This window comes from Coregonus clupeaformis, chromosome 29 (genome assembly GCF_020615455.1).
Source record: "Coregonus clupeaformis isolate EN_2021a chromosome 29, ASM2061545v1, whole genome shotgun sequence".
NCBI lineage: Eukaryota > Metazoa > Chordata > Actinopteri > Salmoniformes > Salmonidae > Coregonus > Coregonus clupeaformis.
The window spans coordinates 42,030,326-42,044,006 of record NC_059220.1 but is presented as its reverse complement, the minus strand read 5'-3'; the positions used below and the strand labels follow the sequence as shown (position 1 = coordinate 42,044,006).

General features: G+C 40.3%; 1 protein-coding gene across 6 annotated transcripts in view; it reads right to left on the bottom strand.

Moving 5' to 3' along the window:
• The window catches only part of ppp2r5ca (protein phosphatase 2, regulatory subunit B', gamma a), a 35,797-nt gene extending 22,116 nt beyond the window's left edge, over positions 1-13,681 (bottom strand). For 3 of the 6 annotated variants that reach the window (XM_041855577.2, XM_041855578.2, XM_041855581.2), the window contains exons 1-2: positions 2,448-2,530; positions 2,143-2,270 (exon numbers count right to left, since the gene is read on the bottom strand). In XM_041855577.2, the coding sequence (XP_041711511.2) occupies positions 2,143-2,260 (118 nt within the window). In that variant the 5' untranslated portion in view covers positions 2,261-2,270; positions 2,448-2,530. Of the gene's footprint in view, positions 1-2,142; positions 2,271-2,447; positions 3,049-13,661 lie in introns of those variants that run through there. The other 3 variants (XM_041855582.2, XM_041855579.2, XM_041855580.2) reach the window with 3 other exon arrangements.

Sequence of the window (13,681 nt, the reverse complement as noted above, 5' to 3'; positions counted from 1 at the left end):
TGTGAATTTAGCCTACATGTTTGGCATATTAGGCCTTCATTTAGGAGAGGCCAAAATGACAATCTTACCAAAAATGTGAAAATGATACCCTTACTTTGCACTGACTGAGGAAAGTGAATGTGCAACAATCTCTGGAGTGGCATTTATTGACTGTGGCACTAGCCACTATAGTATTGAGTCAACTGTCGAGAATAATTGAGAGGAAAACATCCCATGAAACGACTAGCCTACTTGACAAACACAATCCCAAAAATAATAACAGCACTTGCCCTAATTTTTGTGGATATACAAAAAGACTGAGAAATGCCAGAGGACAGAAGAGAACACACAAAGATATCCCAAAGGCTTTAGCAGGCCTTTACAGATTCTGGGTTAAAGGAGAGGCCCATCCTTCCTAGATAAACACAAAAGGGCCTTGGTACAGAAAGACAACTGTCTGGAGTGTCATTGACATTTACAATGTAAGCCAATAAATAATATAATGTCAGTGATAATAGCTTGGGAATTCCACACAAGTTGAACGTAAAAGCAATTCCTATGGATAAAATGGCAATTTTGTTATACGCTAGCCTGTGTTATGTGTTATGTTATGATATGTGTTAACTTATATGCTATGTTATGTGTAAATGTTCAGTCCCCCAGTAGTTGCTTCCAGAACAGGGCCTCCATTTAGGCACAGGCACTGTGTGTTGGAAAGTGTTCCCATGCACCCTTGCCTACCTTGACCATGTCCGCCCACAGACTTCTCCAATTGCATAACGCACGCTGATAAAGTTTCTGTACATGTGCCTAAAATACCCTCTGTGATGGGTTGTGTAAGAGAGATAAAGTCGCTGTGTTATGGTTGTGACAATATACATTAACCCTGATGTGACTTACTATTGCACACATTACTGTCCAAACTTGTGAAACATAGACGTCCATGATTTTAACCAATCATAGACATCTATGTTTGGGCCAAATTAAGGCCGGTCCAGATGTCTGTGGACATTGAAATCAAGGCTGGTCTGGATCTGACCAAAAAACGCTATCTGTGGATGTTGAAAGAGAAAGAAAACAGTTTCCAGCTATACATTACAGTATGCCAGAGGAAGGGAGGCCAGTAGCAGGTGACCCAACTGTGGTTTTGTGATTTCAGAAATTCTGTTACCAATTTTTCAGAAATTCTGTTACCAATTTATTAACAGAATTTTGAATTGTAATCACTTAATAATTCATACACTAAATTCATATCAGTAAAAACACTAAGTAATTGATAGGTCTACTTTTACTTGTTACTTCTGTGAACTTTCATTATCCTCCCTACTCATGAGGGAGAGAAATTAGAAAATATCTTACAGATGTAGGTTTTTGGTAACGGAATTTCAAGGCAATGTTTCTTAAACTTACAGAAAGCGGTACAAATTCCCCTAAACTAAATATAAGTGTTGATATTAGTTGGCACTTCAACATTAAGATGTTTTGATGCATTTCTGATACTTTTTAATACTTTTTTCTGGTAGATGTTTTCTAAGTCCCCTTTTCCATCTGTTTGACAAAAAATCAGTGCCTTTGCTTATTCCTCATTTTAGAATGGAAAACGGTAGAAAAATGTATATATACTCTTAGCTTTCGTTTGACACCCAATTTGACATGCTCCTATTAACATCACATTGGTGCTCATGGAAATGACGCTTACTGAATGCGCTAGCAGCTAGCCTATTGACGGAGCTAGCCTATAGCTGAAATAGCCATCTGCTAGCCTATAGCCTACTAACTGTGCCTCATTAAGGTTTGTTGTTTCAGGGGAAGGTAATAACAGGCTTTTGCCCCTCTTAAGCGGTGGCAACCTCTCCTCCATTGGGAAGAGGAAGGAGGGAAAAGGGAAAAGGGTGGGGAGGCAGAGAGGGGCTGCTGCAGTAGAGGCAGTAGTCTACAACACGCTATGGACAATTTGTGCCCAGATGAACTGGAGTGTTACACAAACCATGAGCCGGGACCAAATAGAGAGGCAGAACGAATTTAAACACTTACACACATAAACACAAATCATAATTTCTCTCTCACACACACACACACACACACACACACACACACACACACACACACACGCGCGCGCGCAGAGAGAGAGATTGAAAACCCTTCCCTAGGCTATGACCTCACTTCCTTTTACGTCACTGGGCTGTGTGGGGGTGGTGGGTAGAGAGCGAGAGGGTAGTAAAAGCAGTTTTTTCACACTCTCTTTTCTTGGAGCTCTGCACGCAATCCCCAAGACAAACATCCCCGATCCCCTATAAGGAAACAATAAAACCCTTTACAAACATAAATTCTTCTGAAACAAAGACTCTTAAAGCTTATCTTCCCATCTTGGTGACAAATCAGCCAAGAACCAAAGGAGGGGAAAAGAACAGCTAGAGAAATGCTCTCTCTCTTCCCCAGGACAAAAAGCAACAATGGTTCCTACGTACCTCTGAAGTGCATAAGAGCCACCGGCTGGAAAGGCCCATTGGAATTAGGTGCATCCACAACCATCCTGATTCCAGCTTTATTGCATGTCAACATGTAAACTCGACCAAGAAGGCTATCCACTTAAGGCAAGGAGCCAGCCTCCATTTCAACACAAATGCAGATCAGAAAATGAAGCTCTCTGGTGCTGCTGGAGGGAACTGGCTAGTTAGTGATGTCAGCGGCAAGGAGCGAGCCGGTTGGCTGAACCCAGGCACGAAAAGTGATATAGGCAGGCAGCTGGGAACGGCGGATGATTGGTGGAGGGAGAGCAGGAGGAGGGACTTGCAGAGACATTTGGCGCTGGCCTTATTTGTCTGCGATTGTTCTTATTCGTCACTGTATTTTATTCTAAATATTACTGAATATGACTCTCAAGTGCCTAATGGTTGGTAAAATTCTCAATTGAAAGGAGAAAGTTGCATACATGATGGACCTATTGTAATGTGATCAAACCAAAACACAAACGCTGCAAAAATGACACCACACTGCAACCTTTGCTGGGCAAATCTCAAATAATAAACTACACTGAAAATATCACACTGAAAAGAATGTAGGATCAGTGAGTATTATTCAGTAAACATTAATAATCGATATCTTTTAATATTTATTGTATCACAAAAACTGTAGGCTATCCCTGTAACCATTCCACTTGCATTAGCAGTGCTAAATCATTGGTGGAATAGGCCTACTGTGTATGTTATAATATGAGATGGCCTTTTCAAATCTAGTGAGCTGTAATTACACTAACAACATTGAGTTTACATGTTGAGCAGTTTTGGTAATTACACAAGAGGAATAGGGACTGCTCCTTATTCCACTTTTGTAATAGCAAAAACCACTCAACTCCATTACTATATAATTACTAAAACAATATTGTTACTGTAGTATTATAGTATTACTACCCATGTATAACAACTTCAGTGGATTTACTTACATAATTTATCTTAGGCATAGAAACTCAAATAACTGGCAGGACAATTTTAGCATTTGCACAGTACAGTAGCTCACAATATAAACAGGAAATGAAAGTGAGAAAATAAAAAAAGATGTGAAACTAGGAAATGCAGGAAATGCCCTCTTTGCTCAAGCGTCGATGCACATACAGTTGAAGTCGGAGGTTTACATACACCTTAGCCAAATACATTAAAACTCAGTTTTTCACAATTCCTGACATTTAATCCTAGTAAACATTCCCCGTCTTAGGTCAGTGAGGATCACCACTTTATTTTAAGAATGTGAAATGTCAGAAAAATAGTAGAGATAATGATTTATTTCAGCTTTCATTTATTTCATCACATTCCCAGTGGGTCAGAAGTTTACATACACTCAATTAGTATTTGGTAGCATTGCCTTTAAATTGTTTAACTTGGGTCAAACATTTCGGTTAGCCTTCCACAAGCTTCCCACAATAAGTTAGGTGAATTTTGGCCCATTTCTCCTGACAGAGCTGGTGTAACTGAGTCAGGTTTGTAGGGCTCCTTGCTCGCACACGCTTTTTCAGTTCTGCCCACAACTGTTCTATAGGATTGAGGTCAGGGCTTTGTGATGGCCACTCCAATACCTTGACTTTGTTGTCCTTAAGCCATTTTGCCACAACTTTGGAAGTATGCTTGGGGTCATTGTCCATTTGGAAGACCCATTTGCGACCAAGCTTTAACTTCCTGACTGATGTCTTGATATGTTGCTTCAATATATCCACATAATTTTCCTTCCTCATGATGCCATCTATTTTGTGAAGTGCACCAGTCCCTCCTGCAGCAAAGCACACCCACAGCATGATGCTGCCACCCCTGTGCTTCACGGTTGGGATGGTGTTCTTCGGCTTGCAAGCCCCCCCTTTTTCCACTAAACATAACGATGGTCATTATGGCCAAACAGTTCTATTTTGGTTTCATCAGACCAGAGGACATTTCTCCAAAAAGCACGATTTTTGTCCCCATGTGCAGTTGCAAACCGTAGTCTGTCTTTTTTATGGCGGTTTTGGAGCAGTGGCTTCTTCCTTGCTGAGCGGCCTTTCAGGTTATGTTGATATAGGACTCGTTTTACTGTGGATATAGATACTTTTGTACCTGTTTCCTCCAGCATCTTCACAAGGTCCTTTGCTGTTGTTCTGGGATTGATTTGCACTTTTCGCACGAAAGTATGTTCATCTCTAGGAGACAGAACGCATCTCCTTCCTGAGCGGTATGAGGGCTGCGTGGTCCCATGGTGTTTATACTTGCGTACTATTGTTTGTACAGATGAACGTGGTACCTTCAGGCGTTTGGAAATTGCTCCCAAGGATGAACCAGACTTGTGGAGGTCTTGGCTGATTTCTTTTGATTTTCCCATGATGTCAAGCAAAGAGGCACTGAGTTTGAAGGTAGGCCTTGAAATACATCCACAGGTACACCTCCAATTGACTCAAATGATGTCAATTAGGCTATCAGAAGCTTCTAAAGCCATGATGTCATTTTCTGGAATTTTCCAAGCTGTTTAAAGGCACAGTCAACTTAGTGTATGTAAACTTCTGACCCACTGGAATTGTGATACAGTGAATTATATGTGAAATAATCTGTCTGTAAACAATTGTTGGAAAAATTACTTGTGTCATGCACAAAGTAGATGTCCTAACCGACTTGCCAAAACTATAGCTTGTTAACCAAAAATGTGGGGAGTGGTTGAAAAACTAGTTTTAATGACTCCAACCTAAGTGTATGTAAACTTCCGACTTCAACTGTATCTACTGTATTCTCCACACAAGTACATACACTCCCCTACGTATTTATTTGGACAGTGAAGATACAACTTTTAATTTGGTTCTATACTCCAGCATTTTGGATTTGAGATCAAATGTTTTATATGAGGCGACAGTACAGAATGTCACCTTTTATTTGAGGGTATTTTCATACATATCTGTTTTACCGTTTATAAATGAAAGCACTTTATGTACAGTGGGGAGAACAAGTATTTGATACACTGCCGATTTTGCAGGTTTTCCTACTTACAAAGCATGTAGAGGTCTGTAATTTTTATCATAGGTACACTTCAACTGTGAGAGACGGAATCTAATGATGACTGCTGTGCACACTCTTGGCATTCTCACAACCAGCTTCACCAGCTTCACCAAGTGCTTACAGTGTTCACAGACACAAAACACACACACACAGAGCCATGTAAAGCCAGACACATTATATAAGCATGAACACACACAAACGAGCACACATATGCACATTGCACACACATGGACTCTTAAATTGGGCATACACGTGTGCACAGTTAAGAAACAGCAAAAACCAAAACAATCATGGAGATGTGTGTGAAAAATCAACCATGCAACTACTGCAGAATTAATGACATTGTATGATTTTTAAGTAATTAATTTGCATTTTATTGCATGACATAAGTATTTGATACATCAGAAAAGCAGAACTTAATATTTGGTACAGAAACCTTTGTTTGCAATTACAGAGATCATACGTTTCCTGTAGGTCTTGACCAGGTTTGCACACACTGCAGCAGGGATTTTGGCCCACTCCTCCATACAGACCTTCTCCAGATCCTTCAGGTTTCGGGGCTGTCGCTGGGCAATACGGACTTTCAGCTCCCTCCAAAGATGTTCTATTGGGTTCAGGTCTGGAGACTGGCTAGGCCACTCCAGGACATTGAGATGCTTCTTACGGAGTCACTCCTTAGTTGCCCTGGCTGTGTGTTTCGGGTCGTTGACATGCTGGAAGACCCAGCCACAACCCATCTTCAATGCTCTTACTGAGGGAAGGAGGTTGTTGGACAAGATCTCGCGATACATGGCCATCCATCCTCCCCTCAATACGGTGCAGTCGTCCTGTCCCCTTTGCAGAAAAGGTTGGGATGGTGTTCTTGGGGTTGTACTCATCCTTCCTCTTCCTCCAAACACGGCGAGTGGAGTTTAGACCAAAAAGCTATATTTTTGTCTCATCAGACCACATGACCTTCTCCCATTCCTCCACTGGATCATCCAGATGGTCATTGGCAAACTTCAGACGGGCCTGGACATGCGCTGGCTTGAGCAGGGGGACCTTGAGTGCGCTGCAGGATTTTAATCCTTGACGGCGTAGTGTGTTACTAATGGTTTTCTTTGAGACTGTGGTCCCAGCTCTCTTCAGGTCATTGACCAGGTCCTGCCGTGTAGTTCTGGGCTGATCCCTCACCTTCCTCATGATCATTGATGCCCCACGAGGTGAGATCTTGCATGGAGCCCCAGACCGAGGGTGATTTACCGTCATCTTGAACTTCTTCCATTTTCTAATAATTGCGCCAACAGTTGTTGCCTTCTCACCAAGTTGCTTGCCTATTGTCCTGTAGCCCATCCCAGCCTTGTGCAGGTCTACAATTTTATCCCTGATGTCCTTACACAGCTCTCTGGTCTTGGCCATTGTGGAGAGGTTGGAGTCTGTTTGATTGAGTGTGTGGACAGGTGTCTTTTATACAGGTAACAAGTTCAAACAGGTGCAGTTAATACAGGTAATGAGTGGAGAACAGGAGGGCTTCTTAAAGAAAAACTAACAGGTCTGTGAGAGCCGGAATTCTTACTGGTTGGTAGGTGATCAAATACTTATGTCATGCAATAAAATGCAAATTAATTACTTAAAAATCATACAATGTGATTTTCTGGATTTTTGTTTTAGATTCCGTCTCTCACAGTTGAAGTGTACCTATGATAAAAATTACAGACCTCTACATGTTTTGTAAGTAGGAAAACCTGCAAAATCGGCAGTGTATCAAATACTTGTTCTCCCCACCGTATCTAGTCCCCCCATTTGAAGGTGTCATAAGTATTTGGACAAATTATCGTATGTGTATTAAAGTAATCAAAGGTTTAGTATTTGGTCCCATATTCCTAGCATGCAATGACTACATCAAGCTTGTGACTCTACAAACTTGTTGGATGCATTTGCAGTTTGTTTTTGTTGTGTTTCAGATTATGTTGTGCCCAATAGAAATTAATGGTACATAATGTATTGTGTCGTTTTGGAGGCACTGTTATTGTAAATAAGAATATAATATGTTTCTAAACACTTCTAAATGAATGTGGATGCTACCATGATTACGGATAATCATGAATGAATCGTGAATAATGATGAGTGAGAATGTTAAAGAGGCATAAATATCATGTCTCCCAACATAGTACTTCCTATTTCAACGTTGACATTAGTTATTGGGGGAAAAAACAACCATACCGAGAAAACACACACAACAAACAGAGTCAGCCCACCATGTCATAACCATCTGAATGTAAGGCATGTATGTAACTCTGGGCATGATGGTAATAGTCTGGTCCCATAATGTTTGTAGGCCTACAGTATAACCAGCTCGTTGTCATGTCATACATTTGGCAAAAGCACAAACAGAGTGGATCACTAGGCTATAAGGGTGATACCGAAGTGAAATAAAATACTCTCCTTATTTCAAGATAAGCTCACATTCTGAATTTGACCTCTGGGGAAAAAAGCTTGTCAGAGTGGCTTCCATTACACGTGAAGTAGAGCTCATGTGTTCAGTTGAGGAAAGGAATCATAAAGCAAGAAGGCCTCACTCTAGGAATTCACTGTCTGGGAGGTCAAGTCCTCTCCTAGAAGTGTTAATTAATACATTCCATATCCATGGCAACTATAAGGGCAACCCAGAGAAGGTTGCTAGAATTTCTGCTAGTTTGGTGGCTCCTCTTATTGGTCAGGAAAGATAAGTGGGAGTGTCCTTGGCTTGGGGATTACATGTTCCGAAACAAACTTCTTAGATGGAGCAGGTTTCTGTCTGTACTGTATTAACAGTATCACTTCGCCACTTGTATTCTCTCATAAACCATATGGATATAATTTATCCTGCTCTGCTGTCAGAATTGTTATAATCATCGACAGTTTGACAGTGAATATTAACTCATGAAATAGGGAAACTCTTTGTAGGTGCGTTATATGGTTTAGAAAACCATTAAGTCTGACTCTGCTGAAAATACACTGCTCTTTCCATAACATAGACTGACCAGGTGAATCCAGGTGAAAGATATGATCCCTTATTGATGTCACTTGTTAAGTCCACTTCAATCAGTGTAGAATGATTTTTAAGCCTTTGAGACATGGATTGTGTATGTGTGCCATTCAGAAGGTGAATGGGCAAGACAAAAGACTTAAGTGCCTTTGAACAAGGTTTGGTAGTAGGTGCCATGTGCACCGGTTTTTGTCAAGAACTGCAACGCTGCTGGGTTTTTCCCCATGTGTATCAGTTACCCTTCCCATGTGTATCAAGAACTGTGGGAATTATTGGAGTCAACATGGGCCAGAATCCCTGTGGAATGCTTTTGACACCTTGTAGAGTCCATACCCCAACGAATTGAGGCTGTTTTGTGGGCAAAAGGGGATGCAACTCAATATTAGGAAGGTGTTCTTAATGTTTGGTAAACTCTGTGTATTGTTCTCTGAACATAAGTGACAAGAGTAATGGCTAAAGTTCAGTTTTTATCCAACAGATGGCAGCAGACACCTCACAAGGAGGGCATTATACACAAACTGACCATTGACATGGAAAGGGTAACTGCTACCACTGTTTAGGCTAGAGGCATGATTCAAGGTCTTTGTTTTAGTCTCAATCATCTATGGCAGCACGTTGCCTCTGAAAAAATACAACTTCCTAAACCTGCCTATTACGCTTTCAGTGTGATCTGAAAAAGACAGTCCAATGTATTTTTATGGGCTGTGTTTTATCTTGCCAAAAACGTTAAAGTGCTGACCTTTTATGAGCGGCCAAGCAACAATTCATCTGTCACCTGTCAATCAAAACCCACAGACTCCAGCGCTGACATGGCAAGAATAGGACTGAGTAACTACAGATCCCAATTATCTGTTGAAGAAGCAGCAGCTATTCTTCCTGGGGTCCACAGAAAACATAGAACATGACAAAATAGAGAACACTAATTGACAAGAACAGCAATACAAATGTAAATAAGAACACTACGACTAACGAACAATACAACAATTTTTTAAACAGAAGAAGAAAGAGAAAATAAAGAAATTAATAATACTAATCTCAAACATTCAAATGTATTGTCATGAAGACACTTTTAGGTTGTTGCAGCTAAAGAATACAGCAAAAAAATAATGTGTGGGTGTGTGAGAGTGTGTGTGTTAGACTGTGTGTGTGTTTGTGTCTCTTCAAAGTCCACGTTGTTCCTTGCTGTGTTGTTTTATCTGTTTAAAACAAAAGTGATTTTATTGCTTGCCTGAGTTACCTGAGGTGGAAGAGAATTCCATGGACTCATTGCTCTAGACCCCTCCAACTCAACTCTGGACCTCGAAGCCAGTTCCACTGCTTTTTTTAATTGTTCCCATCTAATCATTAACTGATTTAGATCTGGGACACCAGGTGGGTGCAATTAAGTATCAGGTAGAAGAACAGAAAACCAGCAGGCTCCGGACCTCGTAGGGTAAGAGTTGAATACCCCTGCACTATACAGTACTGTGCATCTCCCAGCCTCTATTCTGGACTTGGGGACAGTGAAGAGACCCCTGATTGTGTGTCTTGTGAGGTATGTATGGATTTTGTTAGCTGTGTGTTAACTGGCTGAACAGACTATTCGGTACTTTCAGCACGTTGATACTTCTTACAAAGACCAGCAGTGATGCAGTCCATCTCTCCTCCACTCTGAGCCAGGAGAGAATGAAATGCATGTTATTGACATTAGCCCTCCATGTACATTTGAGGGCCAGACGTGCTGCTCTATTCTGGGCTAGCTGCAGTTTTTTCTAGGTCATTTTTTGCCGCACCTGACCATACAACTGGGAAATAGTCAAGATGCAACAAAACCAGAGCTTACAGGATTTGTTGGTTGCATGTGATGTTAAAAAAGCAGAGCATCTCTTTATCAAAGACAGACCTCTCCCCATCTTTACAACAATATAATCAATATGCTTTGACCATGACAGTTTACAATCGAATATAACACCAAGAATACCATCCATATAGCGGATCACATCAAGCTCTGAAGACAGATAACTTAAAGGTCTGTACCTTTTTCTAATTATAATCTACGAGCCAGGCTTAAGGTGATTTAAGGAGTGCAGCCTACCTGGCACAGTAGGGGAAACACAGGACAGGGTGTGAGCTCTATTGGAAGCTGGGTTGAGGTCAATTCCATTGCTATTAAGTCAATTCAGGAAGTAAACAAACATTTCAAGTCAGGAAGTAAACTAAGTTGAATTAAAATGGAATTGACCCCAGCACTGATTGAAAAACAGTAGCTATTGTTCTAACACCACAAGAGAACTGAAGGGAAACTGAAGATTACGATCTTTCCTAATGCGTATGTACATTCCAATCTGAGTCAAAGGCCTGAAGCATTTAATGCCCAAATCCATTTAACATTCATCCAAGTGTCCCAATTACAGCTTCCAATTGTTTATATAACTCCTAAGTCGCCCGACACAGGTAAATAACATTTAGAGATTTATGACGCATATCCAGCCTATCCGTTTAGTGGGGTTATTGGTGCCTGCCAAGTGGGTGAATATAACAAGTCAGATCACATAAAGCATTGTAGTCTGACTCGGACATACTATATCTTCACATTTGCAGGTATGTAATGTTTGATTAGCCCAGGCCTATAGACTCTTCTATCTGCAATACACAGTCATACGGGGGTAGTTTAGTAGTTTACTACACCTGACCTCTGTACAGTGTATAGGACCTTGCAGCCACAGTGCAGTCCTTAAAGGTCCAATGCAGCCATTTTTATCTCAATATCAAATCATTTCTGGGTAACAATTAAGTACCTTACTGTGATTGTTTTCAATAAAAATTGACAAAAAAAATACTCAAAAATAGCTTCTTAGCAAAAAGCAATTTCTCAAGCAAAAATTTTGCTAGGACTGTTTGGAAGTGGTCTGAGTGGGGAGGGGAAAACTGAAAACTAGCTGTTATTGGCATAGAGATTTGGAACTCTTTCTTATTGGCCTATTAACAAATTTACAGCCTGGTCACCAGGCAGGCTAAAACTCCAACCTACCAAAACAGGTTGAAATTTCAGGCGGTCTTTTCAAACAGCTCTTACACTAAAAGCTCTTACACAATTTCAGTATTTTTCCAACCTCATAGTGTGGATATATATAAAACACAGGAGCATTTTTTGACTGCACTGGTGTGATTTGTGTGATGACATTAAAGGGTTGGCTTGCCCCGACATGCTCGGGTTGCTCTTAACTCCACTTAAGGGTTACTGTAAAACAAATCAAGAAACAACACGTCTTTGCGGTCTGGGAGAAAAACAATATCCATACTTGCATCTACAGTAAGTGTAGAATGCAATGCCAGTACACTGCTTCTCTCTAAGTAGTAGAACTTTCAAAGTTCTTGAAATTTTCCGGATTGACTGACCTTTATGTCTTAAAGTAATGATGGACTGTCGTTTCTCTTTGCTTATTTGAGCTGTTCTTGCCATAATATGGACTTGGTCTTTTACCAAATAGGGCTATCTTCTGTATACCACCCCTACCTTGTCACAACACAACTGATTGGCTCAAACACATTAAGAAGGAAAGAAATTCCACAAATGAACTTTTAAGAATGCACACCTGTTAATTGAAATGCATTCCTGGTGACTACCTCATGAAGCTGGTTGAGAGAATGACAAGCTTGTGTAAAGCTATCATCAACGCAAAGGGTGGCTACTTTGAAGAATCTCAAATATAAAATATATTTTGATTTGTTTAACACATTACTACATGATCCATATGTGTTATTTCATAGTTTTGATGTCTTCACTATTATTCTACAATGTAGAAAATAGCAAAAATAAAGAAAAACCCTTGAATGAGTGGGTGTGTCCAAACTTCTGACTGGTACTGTATATGATCAACATAATTCCTCTATAGAAAAGCAATACCTCTGTCTTTGTTATCAATCAATCATTCAACTAATCGATCAATTTCTTTGTTTTGCAGGTAAGAAGAAGAGGGCGTGTTATATGATTGTTTTCTGGAAGCCACTTAGCCCAGATCTTGTCTGTAATGCTGCATGTAAACAAAGAAGCATGAATGATTGATGTAAACATGTAAACCTCAACCCCCTATGTCTCATCAGGAGCATCACGCAGGTAAAACAGAACAATAACTGCCAAGTATCTGTATAAAATGCAATCACTCAGTGCTATCAATCAATGTTGGTGGGAAGGATACAGCTGCAAACTTGAATGGTGTATCATGTCACTCTGCTTCCTCTAATATTACTATGGTGTGAAAATTACACATTCCCTCATAGAAATCTATACATTCATTATTTAACATTTTACACCAATAAATTGAAACAAAACAGTGGAAACAAAGGATATTAGCTAGGTTTACAAAGAGTCTTCATGCTAATTATTTTCAAGAAGCAGTACAGAGCCATATTTAGAAAGACTCTCAGAGAAGGAGTGCTGAGATGAGATCAGTTTAGCCTTTTAGATCATAATGAATAACATTATATAGACAGTAGGGCACCTGATCCTAGATCAGCACTCCTACTTTAACCGTGCAGATTCCATAATGGCACCAATCCCACCAATGACCTATCTTTGTCTCAGGAGTCCATCTGAATCATTGTTACCCTAGACATGTATAATTCCTCTCTAGATAATATCGCTTTCTTCAAGATAAGACTCGAGATACAGTTGAGTGCACATGATTAGCATTGGAGATAAACATGAACTGCCATCCGCTATGGTCTAAATTATTATAAGTCCTGAAGGTTAAAAAGCCAATTATGAGAATCCTAGGAGCCTATGAATTGTTAATATGACCTCCCCTGATCCTAATAGGCCAATAGGTCAGAACTAACAGTGTTATGCTAATGTTATGCATATGATTACCGGTATCCTTGAGACATGTTGAACTGAACTGTGCAATGATAAACTGAGAACAGTGAATATTTAAGAGGAGTCACTTTAACTTCTAGTCCTACTCTGACTTCATCTTTGGGACATACTGGAAGTGTGAATGAATGTGTGGAACCACACTCTTGTGATAAGTAACCTCTCCTTTGACCTGAAGACTTGCATTGGCTCCCTAAACTAATACATAGGCTTTAGCTCAGTGGGCTAACACAGTCTTGCTAACTCAGAGACCCGAGTTTGAACCATCCCAGTCTGTCACATGTATATGTTGTGTGTATATGGTACATCTCAAGTGTACCTTTAATAGCAGGCAGCGTC